A 12303-nucleotide genomic window follows, 5' to 3' on the forward strand; every position below is an offset into this window, starting at 1 on the left:
ATATTGTATTATTATACTATATCTCCCCAAACCTAATAATAACACCTTATATTATTATAATATTATATCTCCCCAAACCTAATAATAGCACCTTATATTATTATTATTATATCTCCCCAAACCTAATAAATTCACCTTATATTATTATTATTATTATTATTATATCTCCCCAAACCTAATAATACCTTATATTATTATATTATTATTAATCCCCAAACCTAATAGTAACACATTATTATTATTATTATTATTATTATTATTATTTTAATATTTTATCTCCCCAAAACTAATAATAACACCTTATTATTATTATATCTCACCAAACCTAATAATAATAATATATTATTATTATTATTATTATTATTATTATTTTACTATGACACAGCAAACAAGATAGACATGCTGGATTTTGTATCACAAAATCACAAGTCGAACACTTCCCAAGTGTCTAGGACTGTGTGATGTATATTATTATTATTATTATTATTATATCTCTCCAAACCTAATAACACATTATTATTATTATTATTATTATATTATATCTCCCCAAACCTAATAACACCTTATATTATTATTATTATTATATTATATCTCCCCAAACCTAATAACACCTTATATTATTATTATTATTATTATTATTATTATTATTATTATTATTATTATATCTCCCCAAACCTAATAACCCCTCATATTATAATATTATTATTATATCTCCCCAAACCTAATAACACCTTATATTATTATTATTATTATTATTATTATATCTCCCCAAACCTAATAACACCTTATATTATTATTATTATTATTATTATTATTATATTATTATTATATCTCCCCAAACCTAATAACACCTTATATTATTATTATTATTATTATTATTATTAACCTAATAACACCTTATATTATTGTTATTATTATTATTATTATTATATCTCCCCAAACCTAATAACCCCTCATATTATTATTATTATTATATTATATCTCCCCAAACCTAATAACACCTTATATTATTATTATTATTATTATTATTATTATTATTATTATTATTATTATTATTATTATATCTCCCCAAACCTAATAACACCTTATATTATTATGTTATTATTATATCTCCCCAAACCTGGATGGATTTTCCCATATCCATACACACTCTCCTCTGTGTCTCTCTCCCCAAATCTTGCCAGATCTCAGTGTGTGTGTGAGAGAAAGACACACACACAAATGTACACAAAGAATACACACATGTATGTGCCTTTAATGTATGCATAGCTCCCAATCCGGTGGGATCTCAGCATAAGAGAGAAAGAGACACAAAGAGTCGCATGGCATTGGCGTGTGTGTATGTGTATGTGTTGGTACCAGCTGCAGCTCGGATATCTCTGTGTGTGTGTGTGTGTGTGTGTGTGTCTAGTGTGTGTATGTGTGTGTCCGTCCATCCTTGTGGGTCTCCCTGGCCGGCTTTTTTTGTGGCGCAAAGGCGAAGCAAGTGTGGCATTTTCTTAGCCAGATTGGGAAAGCGGGGAGAGAGAGAGACACACAACTTCGCATCACGTCAGGAGACACAACCCTGCAACAACTGCAGGGGATACACACAGGGAAAGAAAGAGAGATCCCTTTGGACTTGGCTGGGAAAGGTAAGACTCACTCACTCTCTCACTCACTCTCTCACTCGCTCTCTCACTCACTCGGCACCCAGAGATGCCATCATCTTCATACGGGAGGTCCATTTTGCAAAGACTCTTGAGCATCTTTCCAGCATCTTTGCCTCCTTCTTGCATTCATCCCAGGCTCTCTCAATCCTGCCCGGAATTGGGGGAACAAAGGACACCCCCGTCCTCCAAACCCTTGCCTTCTTCTCCCCTTTGTGCCCACCCCCCAAACCAAAACGGCCCCCCTTTTTCGGGAGCCGGAGCCTCCGGAAAGGCAGCGAGGCTGCGGCAAAGCATTGCAGTGCTGGATGGATGGATCTCACCCTGCTTTATTTTTTTTTTCCTCCCAGAGAAAGAGATGGAAGTAGAGAGAATCAAGGCAAAGAAAGACGGGGGTGTTTTTAAGAATTGGGGGGCAAAGAAGAGAAGAGGGAGGGTCTGCCATCCCGAACCAGCTCTCAGCATCCTTTCTCCCCAAATTCTCCAGCTATTGGTTAACTCTCTTGTCTATTTCTTTAAAAAAAAACAACCTTATTTATCATGTCAGGAATGAATTGAGAATACAGTTATCATGATAGAAAAGCCACAAAGTTTTTTTCTAAATGTCAGGAGTGACTTGGTGCAAGACAATTGGCTGTCTGCAAGGACGTTGCCCAGAGGATGTTTTACCATAGTGACTTGGTGTGAGGCAATTGGCTGTCTGCAAGGACGTTGCCCAGAGGATGTTTTACCATAGTGACTTGGTGTGAGGCAATTGGCTGTCTGCAAGGACGTTGCCCAGAGGATGTTTTCCCATAGTGACTTGGTGTGAGGCAATTGGCTGTCTGCAAGGACGTTGCCCAGAGGATGTTTTACCATAGTGACTTGGTGTGAGGCAATTGGCTGTCTGCAAGGACGTTGCCCAGAGGATGTTTTCCCATAGTGACTTGGTGTGAGGCAATTGGCTGTCTGCAAGGACGTTGCCCAGAGGATGTTTTACCATAGTGACTTGGTGTGAGGCAATTGGCTGTCTGCAAGGACGTTGCCCAGAGGATGTTTTACCATAGTGACTTGGTGTGAGGCAATTGGCTGTCTGCAAGGACGTTGCCCAGAGGATGTTTTCCCATAGTGACTTGGTGTGAGGCAATTGGCTGTCTGCAAGGACGTTGCCCAGAGGATGTTTTCCCATAGTGACTTGGTGTGAGGCAATTGGCTGTCTGCAAGGACGTTGCCCAGGGATATTTTCATGTTTTACCGTCCTTGTGGGAGGCTTCTCTCATGTTCTATTTATTGTGTCAGGAATGAATTGAGAATACAGTTATCGTGATAGAAATGCCACAAAGTTTTTTATATATATATGTCAGGAGTGACTTGGTGCGAGACAATTGGCTGTCTGCAAGGACGTTGCCTAGGGAATGTTTTACCATCCTTGTGGGAGACTTCTCTCGTGTCAGGAACGAATTGAGAATACAGTTATCATGATAGAAAAGCCACAAAGTTTTTTATATATATGTCAGGAGTGACTTGGTGCGAGACAATTGGCTGTCTGCAAGGACGTTGCCTAGGGAATGTTTTACCATCCTTGTGGGAGGCTTCTCTCATGTCCTATTTATCGTGTCATGATTGAATTGAGAATACAGTTATCATGATAGAAAAGCTACAGAGTTTTTTTGTGTATGTCAAGAGTGATTTGAGAAACTGCAAGTCGCTTCTGGTGTGAGAGAATTGGCCATCTGCAAGGACGTTGCCCAGGGGATGTTTTGTCGAAGGCTTTCATGGCCAGGATCACAGGGTTGTTGTGTGTTTTCCGGGCTGTCTGGCCATGTTCCAGAAGTATTCTCTCCTGACGTTTCGCCCACATCTATGGCAGGCATCCTCAGAGGTTGTGAAGTGTGAAGCACCAAGTCCTGCTAACCTTTGGAGTTACAGGGTTGTTGTGTGTTTTCTGGGCTGTATGGCCATGTTCTCCTGACGTTTCGCCCACAGCTATGGCAGGCATCCTCAGAGGTATATACCTCACAACCTCTGAGGATGGCTGCCATAGATGTGGGTGAAATGTCAGGAGAGAATGCTTCTGGAACATGGCCAGACAGCCCGGAAAACATACAACAACCCTTTTGATGTTTTACCATCCTTGTGGGAGGCTTCCTTCATGTCATTGCATGCATGGGGAGCTGGAGCTGACAGAGGGAGCTCATCCGCGCTCTCACCGGATTCGAACCGGCAACGTTCAAGTCAGCAACCCAACCTTCAGGTCAGCAGTCCTGCCGGCACAAGGGTTTGACCCATTGCACCACCGCATTATACTAAATGTCCTTTGACCACTGTCCACTGTCCACTTGGTGTCCCTGTAAGAAGGTCCTCCATTGCACTGTAGTCCGTGGTCTGTGGTTGGCTCTTCTCCACACTCGCGTGTCGTGGACTCCACTTTGTGGCCACACTTCTTAAGGTTGGCTCTGCATCTCATGGTGCCAGCACCTTCCAAGTTCAGCACCTTCCACCTCGCCCAGTCTTCTGTCTGCCCAGGAGGGAGTTTCTCATTTAGTATCAGCCATGGATTGCGGTTCCGTGTTTTAGCCTGCCACTTTTGGACTCTTGCTTGCTGAAGTGTTCCTGCGAGTATCTCTGTAGATCTTAGAAAGCTATTTTAAGCACCTTCCAAGTCGCCCAGTCTTCTGTCTGCCCAGGAGGGAGTTTCTCATTTAGTATCAGCCATGGATTGCGGTTCCGTGTTTTAGCCTGCCACTTTTGGACTCTTGCTTGCTGAAGTGTTCCTGCGAGTATCTCTGTAGATCTTAGAAAGCTATTTTAAGCACCTTCCAAGTCGCCCAGTCTTCTGTCTGCCCAGGAGGGAGTTTCTCATTTAGTATCAGCCATGGATTGCGGTTCCGTGTTTTAGCCTGCCACTTTTGGACTCTTGCTTGCTGAAGTGTTCCTGCGAGTATCTCTGTTGATCTTAGAAAGCTATTTTAAGCACCTTCCAAGTCTTCTGTGAGCCCAGGAGAGAGGCCCTGTCCCATTCCATTCCTGACTCCCTTCTCCTCCTTCTCCTCCTTCTCCTCCTTCTTCTCCTTCTTCTTCTTCTTCTTCTTCTTCTTCTTCTTCTTCTTCTTCTTCTTCTCCTTCTCCTTCTCCTTCTTCTTCTCCTTCTCCTTCTCCTTCTCCTTCTCCTTCTCCTTCTTCTCCTTCTTCTCCTTCTTTTCTTCCTCCTCCTCCTTCTTTCTTGGTTCTCTTTTCTTCTCCTTCTTCCTACATCCTTATTCCTTCCTCTTTTTCTCTCTTCTTCCTCCTTCTCCTTCTTCTCCTTCTCCTTCTCCTTCTCCTTCTTCTCCTTCTTTTCTTCCTCCTCCTCCTTTCTTCTTTCTTGGTTCTCTTTTCTTCTCCTTCTTCCTACATCCTTATTCCTTCCTCTTTTTCTCTCTTCTTCCTCCTTCTCCTTCCTTCCTTCCTTCCTTCTTCTCCATCTCCTTTGTGGGCCATCCAGTCCAACCCCTTTCTGCCAAGAAGCAGGAAAACCACATTCAAAGCACCCCCGGAAGATGGCCATCCAGCCTCTGTTTCAAAGCCTCCAAAGAAGGAGCCTTCACCACACTTTGAGGCAGAGAGTTCCACTGCTGAACAGCTCTCACAGTGAGGAAATTCTTCTTCATGTTCAGGTGGAATCTTCTTTCCTCTCGTTTGAAGCCATTGTTTTACATCCTAGTCTCCAGGGCAGCAAAAAACAAGCTTGCTCGCTTCTCCCTATGATTTCCTCTCCCATCTTGATCCATGGCCCTCATCATGTCTCCTCTCCGCCTTCTCTTCTGCAGGCTAAACATATCTAGTTCTTTAAGCCGCTCCTCATAGAGCTTATTCTCCAGACCCTTGATCCTTTGAGTCGCCCTCTTCTGGACACATTCCAGCTTAGAGGCAACATCTCCCTTCAATTGTGTTGCCGGGTTGCTGTGAGTTTTCCAGGCTGCATGTCCTCTGTGTAGTCTGACAGGAAGGGAGCCATTGAAATCCACAAGCATGTGGACAATTCAACAGGAAAGGAGGAAATCATGAAAATTAACAAAATCTGGCTCCCAGTATCAAAAATTTCTAAAATCAGGACAGTAAATAAATAAAAAAAACACACTGAAAAGAGAGGAATTCCAGGCAGGAAACAATCAGGGCCAGTTAACACCTTCCAGCAAAGGATTTCCCCCAGGGTTGTTGTATGTTTTCTGAATCAACCAGGGGCAGCTAACGACTCTGAACAAAGGATTTCCCCAGGCCAGGATGTGAAGCTTGGAAGGCCATTTAATGCTAATCAAGGGGATTCATTATCAGATCCACACTGGCCTCCAACTGACAAAGAGTTCTTCTCTCACCCTGGACTTTCCACAGATATATATAAACCTTCCTTGCTTAGTTTCTCCATACCTCACAACCTCTGAGGATGCCTGCCATAGATGTGGGTGAAACGTCAGGAGAGAATGCTTCTGGAACATGGGCCAGACAGCCCGGAAAACATACAACAACCCTGTGATCCCGGCCATGAAAGCCTTCGACAACACAATTTCCCCCAGGCAGGAAGCTACAAGGCTATTCAATGCTAATCAAGATGGTCAGTTACAACATTTATACTTGCCTCAAACAGACAAGAGTTCTTTCTTTCTCCCACCCTGGACATCATTCCATAGATATATAAACCTTCCTTGCTTAGTTTTCCTAATATACCTCCCAACCTGCCATAGATATGGGCGAAATGTCAGGAGAGAGTGCTTCTGGGATTCGGCCATACAGCCCGGGAAGCTCACAGCAACCCAATGATTATGGCCATGAAAGGCCTGCCATAGATGTGGGCGAAATGTCAGGAGAGAGTGCTTCTGGGATTGGGCCATACAGCCCGGGAAGCTCACAGCAACCCAATGATTATGTCCATGAAAGGCCTGCCATAGATGTGGGCGAAATGTCAGGAGAGAATGCTTCTGGAATTTGGCCATACAGCCCAGGAAGCTCACAGCAACCCAATGATTATGGCCATGAAAGGCCTGCCATAGATGTGGGCGAAATGTCAGGAGAGAGTGCTTCTGGGATTCGGCCATACAGCCCGGGAAGCTCACAGCAACCCAATGATTATGGCCATGAAAGGCCTGCCATAGATGTGGGTGAAATGTCAGGAGAGAGTGCTTCTGGGATTCGGCCATACAGCCCGGGAAGCTCACCGCCACCCAATGATTTTAGCCATGAAAGGCTTCGACCACACTTTTATTCGGTGTTCTTTTCTTCCTCTGGGTCCTTTCTTCCTTCCGTCCTTCCTTCCTTCCTTCCTTCCTTCCTTCCTTCCTTCCTTCCTTCCTTCCTTCCTTCCTTTTCCCCCCTCTTTCTCCCTTCTGCAGCCCTTTCCTCCCAAAACAGCTCATTCAAATTCTCCTTGTCCTTCCTTTCCTGCAGTTCGTTTTCTCCTTTTCCATCCTCTGTTCCTCTTCGTGCCACTTTCCCTCCACCTCTCTGCTTCACCTTCTATTGTTCCCCAGGATTCTTTCTTTTTTTGCACCTCTTTTTTGCAAACATGCATTCCTGTTCAAAGTATTTTAGAAAGGAATGGAAGAAGATGGGGTCTTAAAAATGACTTTGGATGGTGCATGTGTGGGGTTCCTTGCAATGCAGAGGTCTGGGTTAAATTATATAAGGTTACTAGCTGTGCCCGGCCACGCGTTGCTGTGGCAAAGACTTTATTTTTCTTTTCTTTTTGTTGTATGAACGTAGAGGCATGGATGAGAGGTTGTGCTGTCAATTTTCGAGGTTGTGGGGCGTTTAGTTTAGTTGTTTTGTCCGGTGCCGTGATTCCATTACCCTTTTATATATATAGATGCATGTTTAAAAAGTTGCTGGGTGATGTCAGTCCACCGAAGGATGACTTTGTTCTGCGTTATCAATCGGGGAGTCCTTTGGGGACGAAAAATCCACACCATGCTTTTCAGTGATCTGTGTGGGTGCTAATGGCTTCTTCCGTACCTTATTAGTATTTTCTAAAGAGAGTGTGAAAATATAAAAGAATGATAACCGGTTGGCATCATTTGCTGACACTGAAAGGGTCCAAGCATGCATTTGCAATGAGCGTTGTGTAAGAGTGGGTGACCAGTTTTCCTCCCCGCGTCCCCGGTCCTCGCTCTCCGTTTGTGTCTTTGCGTTTTGCACAAGGTTGTGCCGCCCCACTTCCACCCTCCTCTTTCCTCCCGTGTGCTTGCGTGTCGCGTTTGCACAAAACGCTTTCTGCGAACCGTTCTGCATTTGGATGTATTGCGCCGGGAATGCCGTTGAGGGGGTTTCGGTGTGAATGGTGTGAAATCTGTATTGTGTGGACACAAAAGAAAGGAAGAGGCCGAGGATAGGGACGGAGAGAAGGAGAGACTGAAAACAGGCGCAAGGTACATCCATTGGAATTGCGGCAATATTTATCCGTGTGCCGTTGTTCTTCCTGCAGCACTTTCACTTGAATATATTATTTTTAATTCTGGGAAGATTGCAATAACTTGTCCCCTCCTTTCTCTTCCAGATCGCTGTCTTTGTTCAAGACCGTTAGGTTTGGCTGCTGTTCCAAAAAAAGATGCTTCTGTGGGTCTTTCTGGTGTTGTCCAGCCCAGCGTCCTCTTCCGATCCAGAGACTGACGCATCCGTGGAAATTTGCAATGTTTGCTCCTGTGTCTCGGTGGAAAATGTACTTTATGTCAACTGTGAAAAGGTTGCCGTCTACAGACCGAATCAGCTGAAGCCTCCGTGGTCGACGTTCTATCACCTCAATTTCCAGAATAACCTCCTCATCATCCTGTATCCAAATACATTCCTGAACTTTACTCACGCTGTCTCCCTGCAGCTGGGAAACAACAAATTGCAGAACATTGAAGGAGGAGCTTTCCTGGGCCTCAGCGCATTGAAACAGTTGCACTTGAACAACAATGAATTAAAGGTCCTCCGAGCTGACACTTTCCTCGGCATCGAGAACTTGGAGTATCTCCAGGCCGACTACAATTTAATCAAGTATATCGAACGGGGAGCCTTCAATAAGCTCCACAAGCTGAAGGTCCTCATCCTGAATGACAATCTCATCGCCTTCCTTCCGGATAATATTTTCCGGTTTGCGTCTCTGACCCACCTGGATATACGTGGGAACCGGATCCAGAAGCTGCCCTATATCGGGGTCCTGGAGCACATTGGGCGCATCGTGGAGCTGCAGCTGGAGGACAACCCGTGGAACTGCACGTGTGACCTCTTGCCGTTGAAGGCCTGGCTGGAGAACATGCCCTACAACATCTACATCGGAGAGGCCATCTGCGAAACGCCCAGCGACCTGTACGGGAGGCTTTTGAAGGAGACCAACAAGCAAGAGCTGTGCTCCATGGGGACGGGCAGTGACTTTGACGTCCGCATCCTGCCCCCGTCGCAGCTGGAGCCGGGATACAGCACCCCCAACGGACACACCACGCAGACCTCCGTCCACCGATTGGTCACCAAACCTCCCAAAACCACCAACCCGTCCAAGATCTCGGGCATCGTGGCGGGGAAATCTCTCTCGAACCGCAACCTCAGCCAAATCGTGTCCTTCCAGACCCGAGTGCCCCCGCTGACCCCTTGCCCGCACCCCTGTGTCTGCAAGACGCACCCGTCGGATTTGGGATTAAGCGTCAATTGTCAGGAAAGGAACATCCAGTCCCTGGCCGAGCTGGTCCCCAAGCCGCTCAACGCCAAGAAGCTGCACGTGAACGGCAATTACATCAAGGATGTCGACACTTCGGACTTTGCCGAGTTTGAAGGGCTGGATTTACTCCATCTGGGCAGCAACCGGATCGTGGCCGTCAAAGGGGAGGTTTTCCGCAACCTCACAAATTTGCGGAGGTTGTACCTGAACGGCAATCAGATCGAGCGGCTGAGTCCGGAGATGTTTGCCGGCCTGCACAACCTCCAGTACCTGTATTTGGAATACAATGTCATCAAGGAGATTTTGGCGGGCACCTTTGACCTGATGCCCAACTTGCAGCTGCTTTACCTGAACAACAACTTGCTGAGGAGTCTGCCGGCCTACATTTTCGCCGGGGCTCCCTTGGCTCGGCTGAACCTCAAGAACAACCACTTCATGTACCTGCCGGTGAGCGGCGTCCTCGACCACCTCAAATCCCTGACCCAGATCGACCTGGAAGGCAACCCTTGGGACTGCACGTGTGACTTGGTGGCTCTGAAGCTCTGGCTGGAGAAACTCAATGATGGCATCGTGGTGAAGGAGGTCAAGTGCGAGACGCCGGTGCAGTTTGCAAACATCGAACTCAAGTCTCTCAAGAACGAGATCTTGTGCCCCAAGCTCTTGAAGTCGGCTTTTTTTACCAGCCCTGCGCCCGTGGTTACATTCACAACGCCTTTGGGTCCCATCCGGAGCCCTCCGGGAGGCCCGGTTCCCTTGTCTATCCTCATCCTAAGCATTTTAGTGGTGCTGATTTTAACCGTCTTTGTCGCGTTCTGCCTTCTGGTCTTTGTTCTCCGCCGCAACAAGAAACCCTCCGTGAAGCACGAAGGGCTGGGGAACCCGGAGTGCAGTTCGATGCAGCTGCAGCTCCGGAAACACGACCACATGTCGAGCAAAAAGGACACTCTGGGTGCCGAGGCCTTCATCCCGCAAACCATCGAGCACATGAGCAAAAGCCACTCGTGCGGCTTGAAGGAAATGGAGACGGGCTTCACCTTTTCCGAGCCGCCGGGGCAGAAAGTCATCCTGAGGAACAACAGCGACAAGGACAAAGATTTATTGCACATGGATCCCAGGAAAAGACTGAGCACCATCGACGAACTGGACGAGTTGTTCCCAGGGCGGGATTCGAACGTCTTCATCCAGAATTTTCTGGAAAGCAAAAAGGAATACAACAGTATAGGGGTCAGCGGCTTTGAGATTCGCTACCCAGAGAAACAGCAAGACAGGAAAAACAAGAAATCTTTAATAGGGGGGAACCATAGTAAAATCGTAGTCGAACAAAGAAAGAGTGAGTATTTTGAATTGAAAGCTAAACTTCAGGGCACGCCGGACTACTTACAAGTTCTTGAGGAACAAACGGCTTTGAATAAGATCTAGGTCATGCAATCTTATTTCCTACAGAGGACATTTATTTAATGATGCAAGTGCCTTTTGTTGACTTTTCCGTTCCAAATATGATATCCTACCCGTGGGCCTAGAGGCAGGGGAACCGAGGGTTTGTGATAGATACAACTCCGGTTCAAAATAGGTGCCGTTTCACCAAAACTTTTGCCCAGTGGAAATCCTGTGGGGATCCTGCGAGACTATGGCCAAAAAGTGTTGCTTTATATACACATATCTCACTGAATTTAACCTCAAGAGGCATATATGTTTTGTACCTTATTGGCAAAACTTTACTCTCCTTGTGATTTGTTCGAGCCAAGGCACAAGGCGAAATTTTTGGGGGGTGGGTGGGGAGCAAAAGAGTTCCGAAAGAAACTGATCCGCGAGTGCTTGTGTGTCTCAAATGGTCATCCATCGGCTTTTGGATTACATGTGGTGGTCGAACTGGAGCGAGTCAATCCCCATGGTGTGTAGTGTTGTAAGCAGCACTGTTTTAGAGCTTACCCAAAACCATGTTTTTACAAAAATCAAAACAAAAAAAAAGCATGCAAAAAGAAAGAACATCCGATAGTACGTGTAAAATCCGATTACCTTTAATGGCCTGCATCTTGAAACCCGCTGGATTTATAAAATGTTAAATTGTGCAGAAATTCTTTTGTTTTGAGAGAAAAAAAAATGCCATGCATTTGCATCCCTAGGAATCAATTCGACCGTATTGACGCATACCATGAATCGGCATTACAATGGAACCAATCAGCTAACCAACCCACGACGATGACGAGAAGCAAATACATTTTTTTAAAATGGCAGCATTCAACGTGATGAGAAAAGAAAAGAAAATATATATATATATTTCACTGTAAGACTACTTTATGGCTTCTTTACCCCTGTTAAACCCATTCTCAGTGACGTGAACCTTCTCTCAACCCCCCAAAGGTTGTCTCAGATTTTAAGGAAAAAAAAGAATTTGCTTGCTGTGTGAGCGTTTCAGAAATTATTTTTGTAATATAATTCATATTTATGAAATACTTTGTATACTAAATAGGGGGAAAAATTATGTACTCCTCAATATGTATTTAAATATGCCTGATTTGTTTTCCTGGTCACAGAGGTGCATTAATCATTCAGTATAATTTAAAAAAGCAAAACAAAAACAACAGAAGAAGGCGAAGGAACAATATACCAAACAGAAACTGTTGACGAAATGTATAGATTTATCCAAGAGTCAATGTGATCAGGTCTAAGAATAATAATGATGATGATAATAAAATTATGTTCTGTACTATTGTGAAGCTAGCAGGCGGGATTATTTTGGGATGGATACATGACTGGGTTTTTTGGCTTTGTAGCTTTGGTGTCTATTGTGTTTTGGGTTGTTGTTCGGGCTTTCTGAAACCTTGGGACTTTGTGGTTTATTTCATCGAATACGTTTTGGTTTGGCCATTGTTATAGACGTCTATTCAGTTGGGAATTTTGGCCTATCTAGATCCAGGGACGTCATGCTAACACTATATTCTATTCTGCCTTGGTCAAACCACACGTGGAATCACACGGAGTCCAGTTTTGGGCACCACAATTGAAGGG

General features: G+C 44.9%; 1 protein-coding gene across 4 annotated transcripts in view; it reads left to right on the forward strand.

Annotated features, from left to right (window-relative positions):
* The window catches only part of slitrk4 (SLIT and NTRK like family member 4), a 14867-nt gene extending 2866 nt beyond the window's left edge, over nt 1-12001 (forward strand). For 2 of the 4 annotated variants that reach the window (XM_062963776.1, XM_062963774.1), the window contains exon 2: nt 8155-12001. In XM_062963776.1, the coding sequence (XP_062819846.1) occupies nt 8206-10713 (2508 nt within the window). In that variant the 5' untranslated portion in view covers nt 8155-8205 and the 3' untranslated portion in view covers nt 10714-12001. Of the gene's footprint in view, nt 1-1084; nt 1635-6627; nt 8027-8154 lie in introns of those variants that run through there. The other 2 variants (XM_062963775.1, XM_003230592.4) reach the window with 2 other exon arrangements.
* Nucleotides 12002-12303: the final 302 nt, after the last annotated feature.

Source organism: Anolis carolinensis, unplaced genomic scaffold (genome assembly GCF_035594765.1).
Source record: "Anolis carolinensis isolate JA03-04 unplaced genomic scaffold, rAnoCar3.1.pri scaffold_12, whole genome shotgun sequence".
NCBI classification, from domain to species: domain Eukaryota; kingdom Metazoa; phylum Chordata; class Lepidosauria; order Squamata; family Dactyloidae; genus Anolis; species Anolis carolinensis.